This window comes from Notamacropus eugenii, chromosome 2, assembly GCF_028372415.1.
Source record: "Notamacropus eugenii isolate mMacEug1 chromosome 2, mMacEug1.pri_v2, whole genome shotgun sequence".
Taxonomy (NCBI): domain Eukaryota; kingdom Metazoa; phylum Chordata; class Mammalia; order Diprotodontia; family Macropodidae; genus Notamacropus; species Notamacropus eugenii.
Genome location: NC_092873.1, coordinates 67,798,198 through 67,811,694, shown reverse-complemented (window position 1 = coordinate 67,811,694; position 13,497 = coordinate 67,798,198). Strand labels below are relative to the sequence as shown.

The 13,497-nt window shown below is 41.8% G+C and overlaps 1 protein-coding gene and 1 pseudogene across 3 annotated transcripts in view; both read right to left on the bottom strand.

Annotated features, from left to right (window-relative positions):
- The window catches only part of LOC140525374 (UDP-glucuronosyltransferase 1A6-like), a 148,061-nt gene that overhangs the window by 97,508 nt on the left and 37,056 nt on the right, over window positions 1–13,497 (bottom strand). The window contains exon 1 of one of the 3 annotated variants that reach the window (XM_072640732.1): window positions 3,923–4,841. The exons of the other annotated variants lie outside the window; for them this stretch is intronic. Within the exon in view, the coding sequence (XP_072496833.1) occupies window positions 3,923–4,786 (864 nt within the window). The 5' untranslated portion in view covers window positions 4,787–4,841. Of the gene's footprint in view, window positions 1–3,922; window positions 4,842–13,497 lie in introns of those variants that run through there. 3 annotated transcript variants of the gene reach the window in all.
- LOC140525383 (UDP-glucuronosyltransferase 1A3 pseudogene) lies at window positions 22–1,016 on the bottom strand (annotated as a pseudogene).

Below are 13,497 nucleotides of genomic sequence, written 5' to 3'. Positions count from 1 at the left end.
TAATTAACCCACTGGGTGGTAGTGCTGGCAAACACTTCACCTACCAACCTGAGAGAGCTGCTTGGCATTGCCACAGTTGATACCCCCAATGAAGACCATGTTTGGCATGATGGGTTTAGGGTAATCCATCACAAAGTCCGTCCTGAAAAGCCACACAGATCCATGGCGCAGAACATCCACTATATTCATGTCTGTCTTTAGGAGTTCTGAAGTCAGGATGTCATAGGGTTTCATGTACACTTGGCAAATCATGTTCTGGAGCAAAAGGTATAGAATGTTTTTTACTCGCTGTAGGAATGTCATCTGGTCTGTGTTTTCTGTGGTCACTCTGGGGACATATGAAGGTGGGTCAGGACACTGAGTGCTTTCAGTATCTATGCCACAAGGGACTCCTCGCAAGAAATAAACAGCTGGAATGGACAGATACTGTGCCACCAGGGCACCACAGGGAGAAACAGGATCAGTTAAAACTGCATCGTAGTGGGCCTCTTCTAGGGACTTCAGCAGTTCCTTGTTATAGAATAAGTCCATACAAAAGCTTAAATACATCTCAGACAACTTCTTGAAGAGTATAGCAGTGTCAAAGAATCTCTTCACCAAAGGTTTTTGGTCAAACGTCCACTGGAAATGTGATCCGGTTAGCTCCTGAAAACTCTTCTTGCTGAAAGTGACTGGAAAGGTCCTCAGAGTGTAATTCTGGCCTTCCCTGATATGAAGGGACAGGTCTGGTGCCAGGACAACACTTTTGTGGCCTCTCAGACTGAGCTCTTGGATCACTTCACGCATGCTGAACCAGTGGCTGCCATCCATGGGGATCACCAGCAGCTTCCCCCCTTTGACAAAGCCCAGGCAGGCAGCACAGACAGCCAGCCCCACCAGAACCCAGGACCAAGGTCGGAACCCTGTGGCCATCTCTGCAAAGTCCAGGATTGAAAGAGCAGAGTCTCTAAACTCTGCTCTCTTCCCTCTCTTGACAGTTGTGTGCCTTATCTTTGGCCATGGAAGCACTAAATTTTATGAGGGTAAAGATCCTTTGAAGAGAGACTTATCGTTTGGCTGTTTATTTCTATGACTGACTTCCTTAGATTAATCATTAAAAGAAATGTCAATATCCTAATGTCTGTCATCATTGATTTCTCCTCCTCTTGACCAAAATATTTCATTTGCTAAATGATCTGGTGGTCAACACATTACTGGTGAGGATCGATGGACAAGAGAACACATAAGCCTGTCATGCAGGAAATGGGCACCTAGAAGAAAAGGTGGGCCACTCTTGTGACAAGAGAAGCCAGGATCAAACATTTACCAATCAACAGCCTAGATATTGTTTTGGTCCTCCTAGAGTATTAATAGACCTAAAGAAAGGCCTTGATTCAGTAAGACAGCTACAGTATTTCTGGGGAACCATGGGCAAGAATCATCTTGGATGAGCAAGGAAGGGTCTGATCTGAGGTACTGGAGGGAAGGTATGGCACAGACCCACCAAAATATCAAATACAATCTTCTCTCCCTTGCTTCCCTCCCCTGGTGTCTCACTGCTCAATAGCTCTGAAATGATCAACTCCTGGAATGCAAGAATCACATTTTTTTTGAACATCATGATCCTATTCACCTAGATCCATTTATATTTTGAGAACAGGGGTCATGTTGCTTCCCCTTTTATATCCACAACCTTTCTACTGACCTCCAGTGTCACATTCCCAAGTGCCTGACGCTTGAGACCTCCTGACCTGCATATCCCAGATATCTTAAACTCACAATGTCCAGACTGGAATTAATTTCCTTCCCTCACAAACTCACACCTTTAAAGTCCCGTGTTACTGTTAAGGGCACCACCATTTCCTCTCCCGAACCCAAGCACACAGGTGGGAAATCCAGGTGTCACCCTCACCTTCTCACTTGCTTCTTTACCCCTCTTACCAATTGGTGGCCACATCTTCTCAATTCCAACTAAGATGCAACTCTTGGATATAGCCCCTTAACTCAGACCCTCCACCATCCTGCTATAGGCCCTCCTCCCTACACTCAATGCCCTTCATCACCAGATCCTCCTACCTTTCCAGTCTTCCTACATGTTACACCTAACACATACCTTTGGATCATACTCTGGCCTCCTGACAATTCCACAAAAAATCCACCCTTTCTCAGCTCTAGGGATTGTCCCTTGCTGTCCCCCACCCCACCTGGATTGCTCTTTTTCCTCAATTCCACCTTCTGACCTCCCTGGCTTCCTTTATGTCCCAAACTCCCACCTTGTACAGAAAGCCTTCTCTAAGTCCTCTTACTATTCCTCATTGCCTCCTAGGCTGCTCTCCATATGTATGTTGTCTCTCCATTAGACTGTGAGTTTCCTGGGATAAGGAGTCTCCCTTTTTCTTTCTTTGGATGTCAACTTTTTGGTCTGAGATACAGTAGGCATTTGAGAACTGCTTGTTGATTTGACCTGACATCACCTCGACAACCTAATTGTACCTCCTTGTACAGAGGACAGAGAGAATAGCATCATTTGGATGAATGAAGAATCGCCTAGCTGCTGACCAGCATCTCCACTCCCTCATCACACGTGGTGCCTTCTCCTCCATTCTCATGACCCCTCCCACATGGCAACAGCTCTATAATAAACAGGGAGAACTCTGGGCAGAGACTCAGAAAACTGTCCCCCACACACTTTGCGATCTTGGGTAAGTCACTGAACGTCTCTGGCTCTCAGTGGCCTCATCTGAAAACATGACGTTCCTTTAGATCTTTTGGAAGATTTCTTTCTAATCTTGAACTTTGAATGCAGCTTGAAGCATATTTTTTACTGCCTTTTTCTCTTGTGAGTTTTCTTTTGCAAGATGGCTAATAAGGAAATACATTTTCCATGATTTCATATGTATTGCTGCTATCATACGTTTTGACCTCTCAAAGGCTGAGAGGAAGGAAGAGAATTTGGAAATCAAAGTTTTAGAAAAAGCATTTTTACAAGTTTGTTAACATGCAATGAGGGACTATGTAGCAAAACAAATAACAATATATAGAACAAACGACTTCTTTCTGTTCTAAACTTATAGGATTGGCCCCATCTTGCCTGTCCAAATTTATCTCCTGTTCTTCTGAACACAAACCTTTTCCCCAAGGAACATTTATTTACAGTTGGAATAGATGATCTAGTTCAATTTCCTCATTATGTAGATGAGAGAAGTGACTTACCCAAGGCCACCCAGAAAGTAGCAGAGTTGGGATCAGAAAATAGATTATAGACACCAAGAGAATAGAAAGAGAATTAGGAATTACCTCAGATACCAGCAGAACCAAGTGCCCCATTTGACACAGAAGGAAAATGAGAACTAGGAAGGAACTGTGTCTTCCTCAGGTCACTCAGCTGGGATGTAACAGAGATGGAACGTAGAGCTGGGTGCTTTGCCTGAAAGCCAGGCCTCTATCTCTTTTATTCCTTCTTTTGTTTTTCCCCTCCCACTCTCCTTCCTTCCTTTTCTTCCTTCCTCCCTCCCTTCCTGCCTCCCTGCTTTCCTTTTTTCGTTCCTTTCTTCTTGCATTTCTTCCTTCTTTCCTTTTCCTTACTTCCTTTCTCCCTCCCTCCCTCCTTACTTCGTTCGTTCCTTCCTTCCTTCCTTCCCCCACTCCCTCCAGGGAATATCCTGATTGTTTCCTTTGTTGGAATGCCACCCTATTCTCTCTTGAAATACAATCAGTCCGTCTGTACTCTGGGTGAGCAGACGTACAAATTCAGGGAAACACTATCTCCTCTGTCCAGAACAACAATGTGATTGGCTGAATCAGTGATGGGGAAAGGCACTATCCACTAGTTCATTTTAGTGCATGTCAGTTCCAGTCAGCAAGCATTAAGCAGACATCCATTGCGGGCACGTATTATGCAGAATTAGGAGACAGAAAAGCCCAAGAAAGCTAAAACACTAACCTGTTGGAGTCTTTTCCTTTGCTTGCAATTTATTCCTCCAATGAAAGCCATGTTGGGCATGATGGGCCTGGGATACTCAAACACAAAATCATATCTCAACAGCCAAATGGATCCTTGTTCATAGAGGGTTGGCAGGTTCACCTCTCTCTTTAGGAAGTTAGTAGCAATTTCTAAGTATTTTGTGTACAAGTCCATGAAGAGGAGGGTCTCTAAATGACTCACTAGGAAGTTGATTGTTCTCTGATAGAAGGTCATTTGATGAGAAAAGGCAGTGTAGCACCTGGGGATGAAAGACACGGGGTTGGGGGTCCTGCTCATTGTGTGCTCCAAAGCACAGGGAAAACCTCGGAAAAAGTACACCGAAGGTATGGACAGATGCTTGGCCAGGATCATTCCACATGGCAATGCAGGATCTGTGAAGAGGGCATCAAATTGGCTTTCTTCAAGGTATCTGATGGTCTCATGGTCCTTCAGCAGGCTGTCACAGTTGAGGAAGAACATGTCGATGACAAGCCGGTTATTGCAGTACTCAACCCAGGCTGCACTCAAGAAAGATCTCTCTGCAAAGAGATTGTGGCCAAATGTCTGGAAACGCCTGTCCAGTTCAGCCTGGGGGTAGGTGACTGGGTAGAGTTTTCTTTTGTAGAATTTTGATTCTTTAAGGAGTAAATTAACTTCAGGAACCAGGACCACAATTTCATGCCCCTTCTTACTGAGCTCTTCAGTCACATCCCTCATGCTGAGCCAGTGACTTCCATCTTGAGGGAAAACCAGGAGTTTCTTACTTTCAGTCATGCCCCAGTATGTTAAGAAGACAAGGTTTCCTACTGCCCAAGAGAAGGGCAGAAAATTGTGAGCCTTCATCTTGGAAATAAAGGAAAATCTCTCTTCTCTTTCCACAGGGCTCTGGAGGAGTTTTTGTCTCCAAGCAGACCTAAGTCCACAGATTAATATTTACTTTTGACTGGGCATGCAGAGTCCTGGTGGTAAACATGCCCTTGCCTGAAATGATACCTGCCTCATTTCAACACCCACATAGGCTGTAGATTAGCTTTCTCCTCCAGGATGCCAAGTCACAGGGCTCTGTCCTCAATCACGCCTTTCAAAGATCGTTTTGTGACTAACGATACATGTACATTGTGTTTGACAAGTTTCTAATGGAATAAAACTATGTGAAATGGTTAATATGTTGGATGATGACCAAATTCCAACAGACTTCCATGGGCTAAAAGAATGGTCTAATTTAAAAACAGAATATTCAAGAGATGGAAACCTAACGTCTTCTCACCCTTGATTCAACAAACCAAGTGCACAAGTACAGCTTTGAAGAGACTTGGCTTCAGAAAGGACCTGGTGATTTTAGTGGACCTCACACTCAATGAGCATCAGATATGGGAAGCAGGGGCAAAGTAATGGAACCATAACTTCTCTCAGAGAACCACAGCACATAGCTAAGAGCCTCCTTTTCTGTTACTTTGATCAGACTATGTTCTGCAGTATCATGTCCAGTTCTGGGTACCATAGTTTTAGAAGAAGATTCATAAATTGGAGTGGGTTTTGTGTAGTCTTTCTTAATATGGGGTCTTTTCACTTGGTTCTTTAGTATTTTAATACCTGAATTTCAATACACTTCACTTCTTTTGTATTTTATTCCTAGGTGTTTTATTTCCCACCTTTCAGAACATGATTGTGAAAAGGGAGAGCTCTATAGACTTTCCTAGACTCTCAGCTAATAGATCCAGAACTTAAAAAGAGTGAAGAACTCCAGCTCCAGGGGATGGGAAACAGCATTCCAAAGGACCAATATACCATGTCACAGAGGGGAGGAGACCCTCAATGAAATAGAACTCTTATCCTGGTGGAGAAACATCTGAAAAGAAAAGAGACTAAGAGCAGCAGTCCCTTTGGTCACCTTGCCTGATAGATAGCTCCTCCCATTCCCCTCAGCATCCCAAGTCAGTGGGTAGGACATGGTGAGCATCATCAAATATCTGAAGGGCTGTCATGTGAAAGGGACTTCTAGAGTTCATCCGTGGCTCTCCAAAAGGTAGAACTGGTACTAATGGATGAAGGCTTCTGAGGTCACATTGTCCTGGGATCATGTCATCATTGGGTTCTAGATTGAGAACATGAAGTTCATCTGCATTCACTTTACAGAGAAGGAGAGACTTGGGAGTTTTAAATCTCTTTTGGATAAGCCCCTGACTTCTTTCCACAAAACATCTCTGGAGTAATTATGGCACACCATCACTCCTTGGCCCCTTTCATGTTTAACCAATAACCCTGCCAGGCAACTGGGATGGGTGTTTGACAAGTACAGAGATCAAGGCTCAGACAAATTCAGTTACTTGGATTTTCTGGTTCTGGGAACCAAGATGGCGGAGTCTTTGGTAAGTGTGATCTGCTTCCCTTTGTTGACCTTGATGAGCTCAGAGAATATTTCCCCAGGAAAAATCCTGGAACAGTGGGAGTAGGAGAAAGGGTAAAGAGACTCTCAGTTCATGAGGCTAGAAAGATCACTAAGGAGGGTTTCTTTTGCTGTGCTCAAAGGTGACCTGTGTAGGATCAGAGATGCCCCAGACAGCCCCACCTCAAAAAATCAGGAGAAGATCCTGAACCCCAGGGGAGTGAAGCCAGCAACTGCCTACCCCAGGACCCCAGGCATGCCTCAGCACCCCAGTGGAATCAGAAAGACACTAGTGCAGACAACTGAGCTTGCCTATGCTCTACCTCAGCAAAGGAGCCTCTGGTATTCAGACCAACCCTCCCCCACACTTAATGAGCTAGCTTCAGGGTAACTACAAGAAAAAGCCAAAAAGATTTCACCTGACCTCTGCTTTCAAACACCAGCCATCTTAGCACCAGGTAAGCTGCGGTATTTTAGTTTCTAGCTGAAAGAATCACAGGCCAGAATACACAAAGTCTCAAGTTTTAGGCATAAGAAATGTGGGACAGAGCTCCCTGTGCCATAGACGCAGAGATTTACTTTAAAAGCCAGGAAAATGGTTATTATCATGAGTAAGAAGCAAAGTAGAAAACAAAAGACCATAGAATGTTTCTGTGGAGATGAGGACAAAAACACAAATATCAAAGAGGTCAGCACTGAGATTGTACTCCCATCTGAAACTTCTGAAGGGAATACGAACTTCTCTGAAGCACAGAAAGTCTTCTTGGAAGAGCTAAGGAAGGATTTTGAAACCCAAATTGAGAAACAGAAAAATAACTGGTTAATGATTTTAAAAATATGCAAAGAATTTACTGAAGAGAACAGATACTTAAAAAGGAAAATTGGACAAATGGAAAAGGAAGTCCAAAACCTAACTGGTGAAAACAACCCCTTTCAAGTAGCAATTAGAGAGATGGAAAAGTAGATGCAAAAATTAACTGAAGAAAACAGTTTGATAAAAACTAGAATCGGGCAAGTAGAAGCTAATGAACCTATAAGACATCAAGAATCAGTCAAATAGAATCTAAAGAATGAAAAGATAGAAGAAAATGTAAAATATCTAATTGGAAAAGTAACTGACCTGGAAAATAGATCGAGGAGAGAAAATCTAAGGATTATTAGTCTACCTGAAAGCCACGAGGAAAAAAAGAGCCTGGACAATATCATCCAAGAAATCAACAAGGAAAATTTCCCATAAGTCCTAGACTGAGATGGCAAAATAGTCTTCAAAAGAATCCACTATTCACTGACCTGGAAAATAGATTGAGGAGAGAAAATCTAAGGATTATTAGTCTACCTGAAAGCCATGAGGAAAAAAAGAGCCTGGACAATATCATCCAAGAAATCAACAAGGAAAATTTCCCATAAGTCCTAGACTGAGATGGCAAAATAGTCTTCAAAAGAATCCACTATTCACTGACCTGGAAAATAGATTGAGGAGAGAAAATCTAAGGATTATTAGTCTACCTGAAAGCCATGAGGAAAAAAAGAGCCTGGACAATATCATCCAAGAAATCAACAAGGAAAATTTCCCAGAAGTCCTAGACTGAGATGGCAAAATAGTCTTCAAAAGAATCCACTATTTACCTCCTGAAAGGGATCCCAAACTAAAAACACCAAGGAATATCACTGCCAAATTCCAGAACTATCAAGTGAAGGAGAAAATACTGCAGGCAGCCAGAAAGAAACAACTCAAAGACCCCAAACGCTGGCTGGGAGGATCAGGAGGCAAGGTGGGTGTGAGAAGAATATTCATAGGTCAAGTCACTGGCTGGGAAAATGCCCAGAAAAGGGAAAAGAAATAAGACTATAGAAGGTTACTTTCTAGGTGAACAGGCATTTCCTCCCTGCCTTTCTGATGAGGAAGAACAATGCTTACCATCAGGCAAAGACACAGAAGGCAAGGCTTCTGTGTCCCAGCCCACCCAATGGGCTCAGGCCATAGAAGAGCTCAAAAAGAATTTTGAAAATCAAGTTAGAGAGGTGGAGGAAAAGCTGGGAAGAGAAATGAGAGACATGAAGTCAAAGTATGAACAACAAATCAGCACCCTGCTAAAGGAGACCCCAAAAAATGTTGAAGAAAATAACACCTTGAAAAATAGGCTAACTCAATTGGCAAAAGAGGTTCAAGAAGCCAATGAGGAGAAGAATGCTTTCAAAAGCAGAATTAGCCAGATGGAAAAGGAGATTCAAAAGCTCACTGAAGAAAATAGTTCTTTCAAAATTAGAATGGCATAGATGGAGGCTAAGGACTTTGTGAGAAAGCAAGATATCACAATACAAAACCAAAAGAATGGAAAAATGGAAGATAATGTGAAATATCCCATTGGACAAACAACTGGCCTGGAAAATAGATCCAGGAGAGACAATTTAAAAATTATGGGACTACCTGAAAGCCATGATCAAAAAAAGAGCCTAGACATCATCTTTCATGAAATTATCAAGGAAAACTGCCCTGAGATTCTAGAACCAGAGGGCAAAATAAATATTCAAGGAATCCACAGAACACTGCTTGAAAGAGATCCAAAAAGAGAAACTCCTAGGAACATTGTGGCCAAATTCCAGAATTCCCAGGTGAAGGAGAAAATATTGCAAGCAGCTAGAAAGAAACAATTCCAGTATTGTGGAATTACAATCAGGATAACACAAGATCTAGCAGCCTCTACATTAAGGGATTGAAGGGCATGGAATAGGATATTCCAGAAGTCAAAGGAACTAGGACTAAAACCAAGAATCACCTACCCAGCAAAACTGAGTATAATACTTCAGGGGAAAAATTTGTCTTTCAATGAAATAGAGGATTTTCAAGTATTCTTGATGAAAAGACCAGAGCTGAAAAGAAAATTTGACTTTCAAACACAAGAATGAAGAGAAGCATGAAAAGGTGAACAGCAAAGAGAAGTCATAAGGGACTTACTAAAGTTGAACTGTTTACATGGAAAGACAATATTTGTAACTCTTGAAACTTTTCAGTATCTGGGTACTGGGTGGGATTACACACACACACATGCACACATGCACACACACATAGAGACAGAGTGCACAGAGTGAATTGAAGAGGATGGGATCATATCTTTAAAAAAAATGAAATCAAGCAGTGAGAGAGAAATATATTGGGAGGAGATAGGGAGAAATTGAATGGGGCAAATTATTTCTCATAAAAGAGGCAAGCAAAAGACTCATTAGTGGAGGGATAAAGAGGGGAGGTGAGAGAAAAACATGAAGTCTACTCTCATCACATTCCACTAAAGGAAAGAATAAAATGCACACTCATTTTGTTATGAAAACCTATCTTACAATACAGGAAAGTGGGGGATAAGGGGATAAGCAGGGTGGGGGGGGATAATAGAAGGGAGGGCATGGGGAGGAGGGTGTAATTTGAGGTCAACACTCATGGGGAGGGATAGGATCAAAAGAGAATAGAAGTAATGGGGGACAGGATAGGATGGAGGGAAATATAGTTAGTCTTATACAACATGACTATTATGGAAGTCATTTACAAAACTACACAGATTTAGCCTATATTGAAATGCTTGCCTTCCAAAGGGAAGGGGTGGGGAGGGAGGGAGGTAAAGAAGTTGGAACTCAAAGTGTTAGGATCAACTGTCGAGTAATGTTCTTGCCACTAGGAAACAAGAAATATAGGTAAAGGGGTATAGAAAGCTATCTGGCCCTACAGGACAAAAGAGAAGACGGAGACAAGGGCAGAGAGGGATGATAGAAGAGAGAGCAGATTGGTCATAGGGGCAATTAGAATGCTTGGTGTTTGTGGGGGGAGGGGATAAAAGGGGAGAAAATTTGTAACCCAAAATTTTGTGAAAATGAATGTTAAAAGTTAAATAAATAAATTAAAAAAAAAACAACTCAAATATCAAGGAGTTACAGTCAGGATCACACAGGACCTTGCAAATTCTACATTAAAAGACCAAAGGAATTACAATATGATATTCCATAAGGCAAAGGAGCTGGGACTACAACCAAGGATTAATTACCCAACAAAATTGAGCATAATATTTCAGGCAAGGAGATGGATATTCAAAGAAATAAGGGATTTCCAGATCTTCCTGATGAAAAGGCCAGAACTCCATACAAAATTTGATCTTCAAATTCAGGTCTCAAGAGAGGCATAAAAAGGTAAATAGGGGAAAAAAATTTGTTACTCAATATGGGCAAAATGTTTATATCCTTATAAGGGAAGATGATACTTGTTCATCTTGAGCATCGTATATTTATTATGAAATATAAAAGGAATACACATAGAGGGAGTGGGTATAAATTAAATGATGTAATGATAACAAATGTGATTTAAGGGTGTGAAGGGATTGTAATGGGAGATGTGAAAAGGAGAAGGCAGAAAAATATATATTCCATCACAGAAAGAGGCACAAAAATATATTACAGTAGAGGGAAAGAGGGGAGGGAGATGAGCATTGTTTGAGAGGTACTCTCATTTCATTGGATTTAAGGAGGCTGCAAAAAATACAGTGAAGTATAGAAATACAATTAGTTCTATAGGCAGTAGGAGGGGAAAGGGGAAAGAGAAAGGGAGGGGAGGCTATAAGGGAGGGAAGAAGTAATAAGGGAAAGGGGGATTAAAAGGGAGGAGGGCTGAAAGAAGGGAGGGAAGACTGAGGGACGCAGTGGTCAAAAATTAAAAGTCTATTGTGGAGGGGAAGGGAGCCGGGACAATTAAAAACATAAACAAGGGGAAAGGGGATGGAGAGAAAGACACAGATAGTAATCATACCTGTGAATGTGAATGAGATGAACTCTCCCATAAAATGGGGACTGATAGCAGAATGGATTAAAAACCATAATCCAACAATATGTTGTTTACAAGAAACACATTTGAAATGGGACATACGCACAGGGTAAAGCTAAAAGGTTGGAGCAGAATACTTTGTGCTTCAGCTGATGTAAAAAAGCAGGGGTAACAATCCCAATCTCAGACAAAACAAAAGCAGAAATAGATCTAATCAAAAGAGATAAGGAAGGAAACTATATCCTACTAAGAGACACCATAGACAACGAAGCAATTTCATCACTAAACATATATGCTCCAAGTGGTATAGCATCCAAATTCTTAGAGGAGAAGTTAAAGGAGTTACAGAAAGAAATAGACAGCAAAACTATCCTAGTGGGTGACCTCAACCTCCCCCTCTCTGAACCTGATAAATTTAACTTCAAAATAAACAAGAAAGAAGTTAAGGAGAGGAATAGAACTTTGGATAAGGTAGATATGAAAGATATTTCGAGAAAACTGAATGGGGATAGAAAGGAATATACCTTTTTCTGAGGAGTACATGGCACATATACAAAAGTTGACCATGTACTAGGCCATAAAAACCTCACAATCCAGTGCAGAAAGGCAGAGATAGTCAATGCATCCTTCTCAGATCATAATGCAATAAAACATATGTGATCAAAGGCCATGGAAATATAAACCAAAAACTAATTGGAAACTAAGCAATCTAATCCTAAAGACTGAGTGGGTTAGGGGGCAGAGCCAAGATGGCTGAGTAGAAAGACATATATACTTTAGCTCTTCCCCCACAGCCCATAAAATACCTGGAAAGAAAGACTCTCAACAAATTCCAGAGCATCAGAAGCCATAGAAAGATGGAGTGGAGGAGATTTCCAGCCCAGGGTGACCTGGAAGGCCAACAGGAAAGGTCTGTCACACTGGATGAGGTGCTGAGCCCAGCCCAGTCTCAGCCATGAGACTCTGGGAGGGGCAGGCTTCTGGGCAAAATCCCCAGAAGCAGCAGTGATTCGCAGATCCCTCGATCCACAGGCACCAAAGGTCAGTAAGAGGGCATTTTCAACCTGAGTGAGAAGGGAGCAGAGTCCACCCCTGGCCCTGGTCCAAGGCAGCAGCAGAGGCTGGGCAGCAGAGGCTTCTGGAGGATGCAGCAGGCAGGCAGCAACCAGGGTCCATTGTTCCATTGTTGGAGCACTGAGCATAAAGCCTTTAGGGCAATTGAGCAACCAATCTGAATCTCAACCCTGAGCATGGTCCTGGGGTGAGCAGGAGCACTAGGACCCTCCTCTTGATAAAGGATCCAGAAGTCAAGTAACTGGCTGGGAAAATGCCCAAAAAAGGGGAAAAAATAAGACCATAGAAGATTACTTTCTTAGCGAACATGTATTTCCATCTATCCTTTTGGATGAGTAAGAACAAAGCATACTGTCAGAGGAAGTCAAGGCTTCTGCATTCAGTACCTCCAACAATGGGCCCAGGCCATGGAAGAGCTTGAAAAGCAAGTCAACAGCTTGCTAAAGGAGACTCAGAAAAATGCTGAGGAAAATAATACCTTTAAAAATAGGCTAACTCAATTGGAAAAAGAGATTCAAAAAGCCAATGAGGAGAAGGAGGCTTTACAAAAGCAGAATAAGCCTAATGGAAAAGGAGGTTCAAAAGCTCACTGAAGAAAATAGTTCTTTAAAAATGAGAGTGGAGTTCAGGGAAACTAATGACTATATGATAAACTAGAAGTTGCAAAACAAAATCAAAGGAATGAAAAAATAGAAGACAATGTGAAATATCTCATTGGAGAAACAACTGACCTGGAAAACAGATCCAGGAGAGACAATTTAAAAATTATGAGACTACTTGCAAGCCATGATCAAAAAAAGAGCCTAGACATCATCTTTCATGAAATTATCAAGGAAAACTGCCCTAATATTCTAGAACCAGAGGGCAAAATAAATATTGAAAGAATCCACTGATCACCTCCCAAAAGAGACCCAAAAAGAGAAACTCCTAGGAATATTGTGGCCAAATTTCAGAGTTTCCAATTCAAGAAGAAAATATTTCAAATAGCTAGAAGAAACAATTCAAGTATTGTGGATATACAATCAGGATAACACAGGATCTGGCAGCTTCTACATGAAGGGACTGAAGGGCTTGGAATAAGTTATTCCAGAAGTCAAAGGAACCGGGGTTAAAACCAAGAATCACCTACCAAGCAAAACTGAGTATAATGCTTCAAGGGAATAGATGGTCATTCAATGGTACAGAGGACTTTCAAGCATTCTTGATGAAAAGACCAGAACTGAAGAGAAAATTTGACTTTCAAACACAAGAATCAAGAGAAGTATGAAAAGGTAAACAGGAAAGAGAAATCAT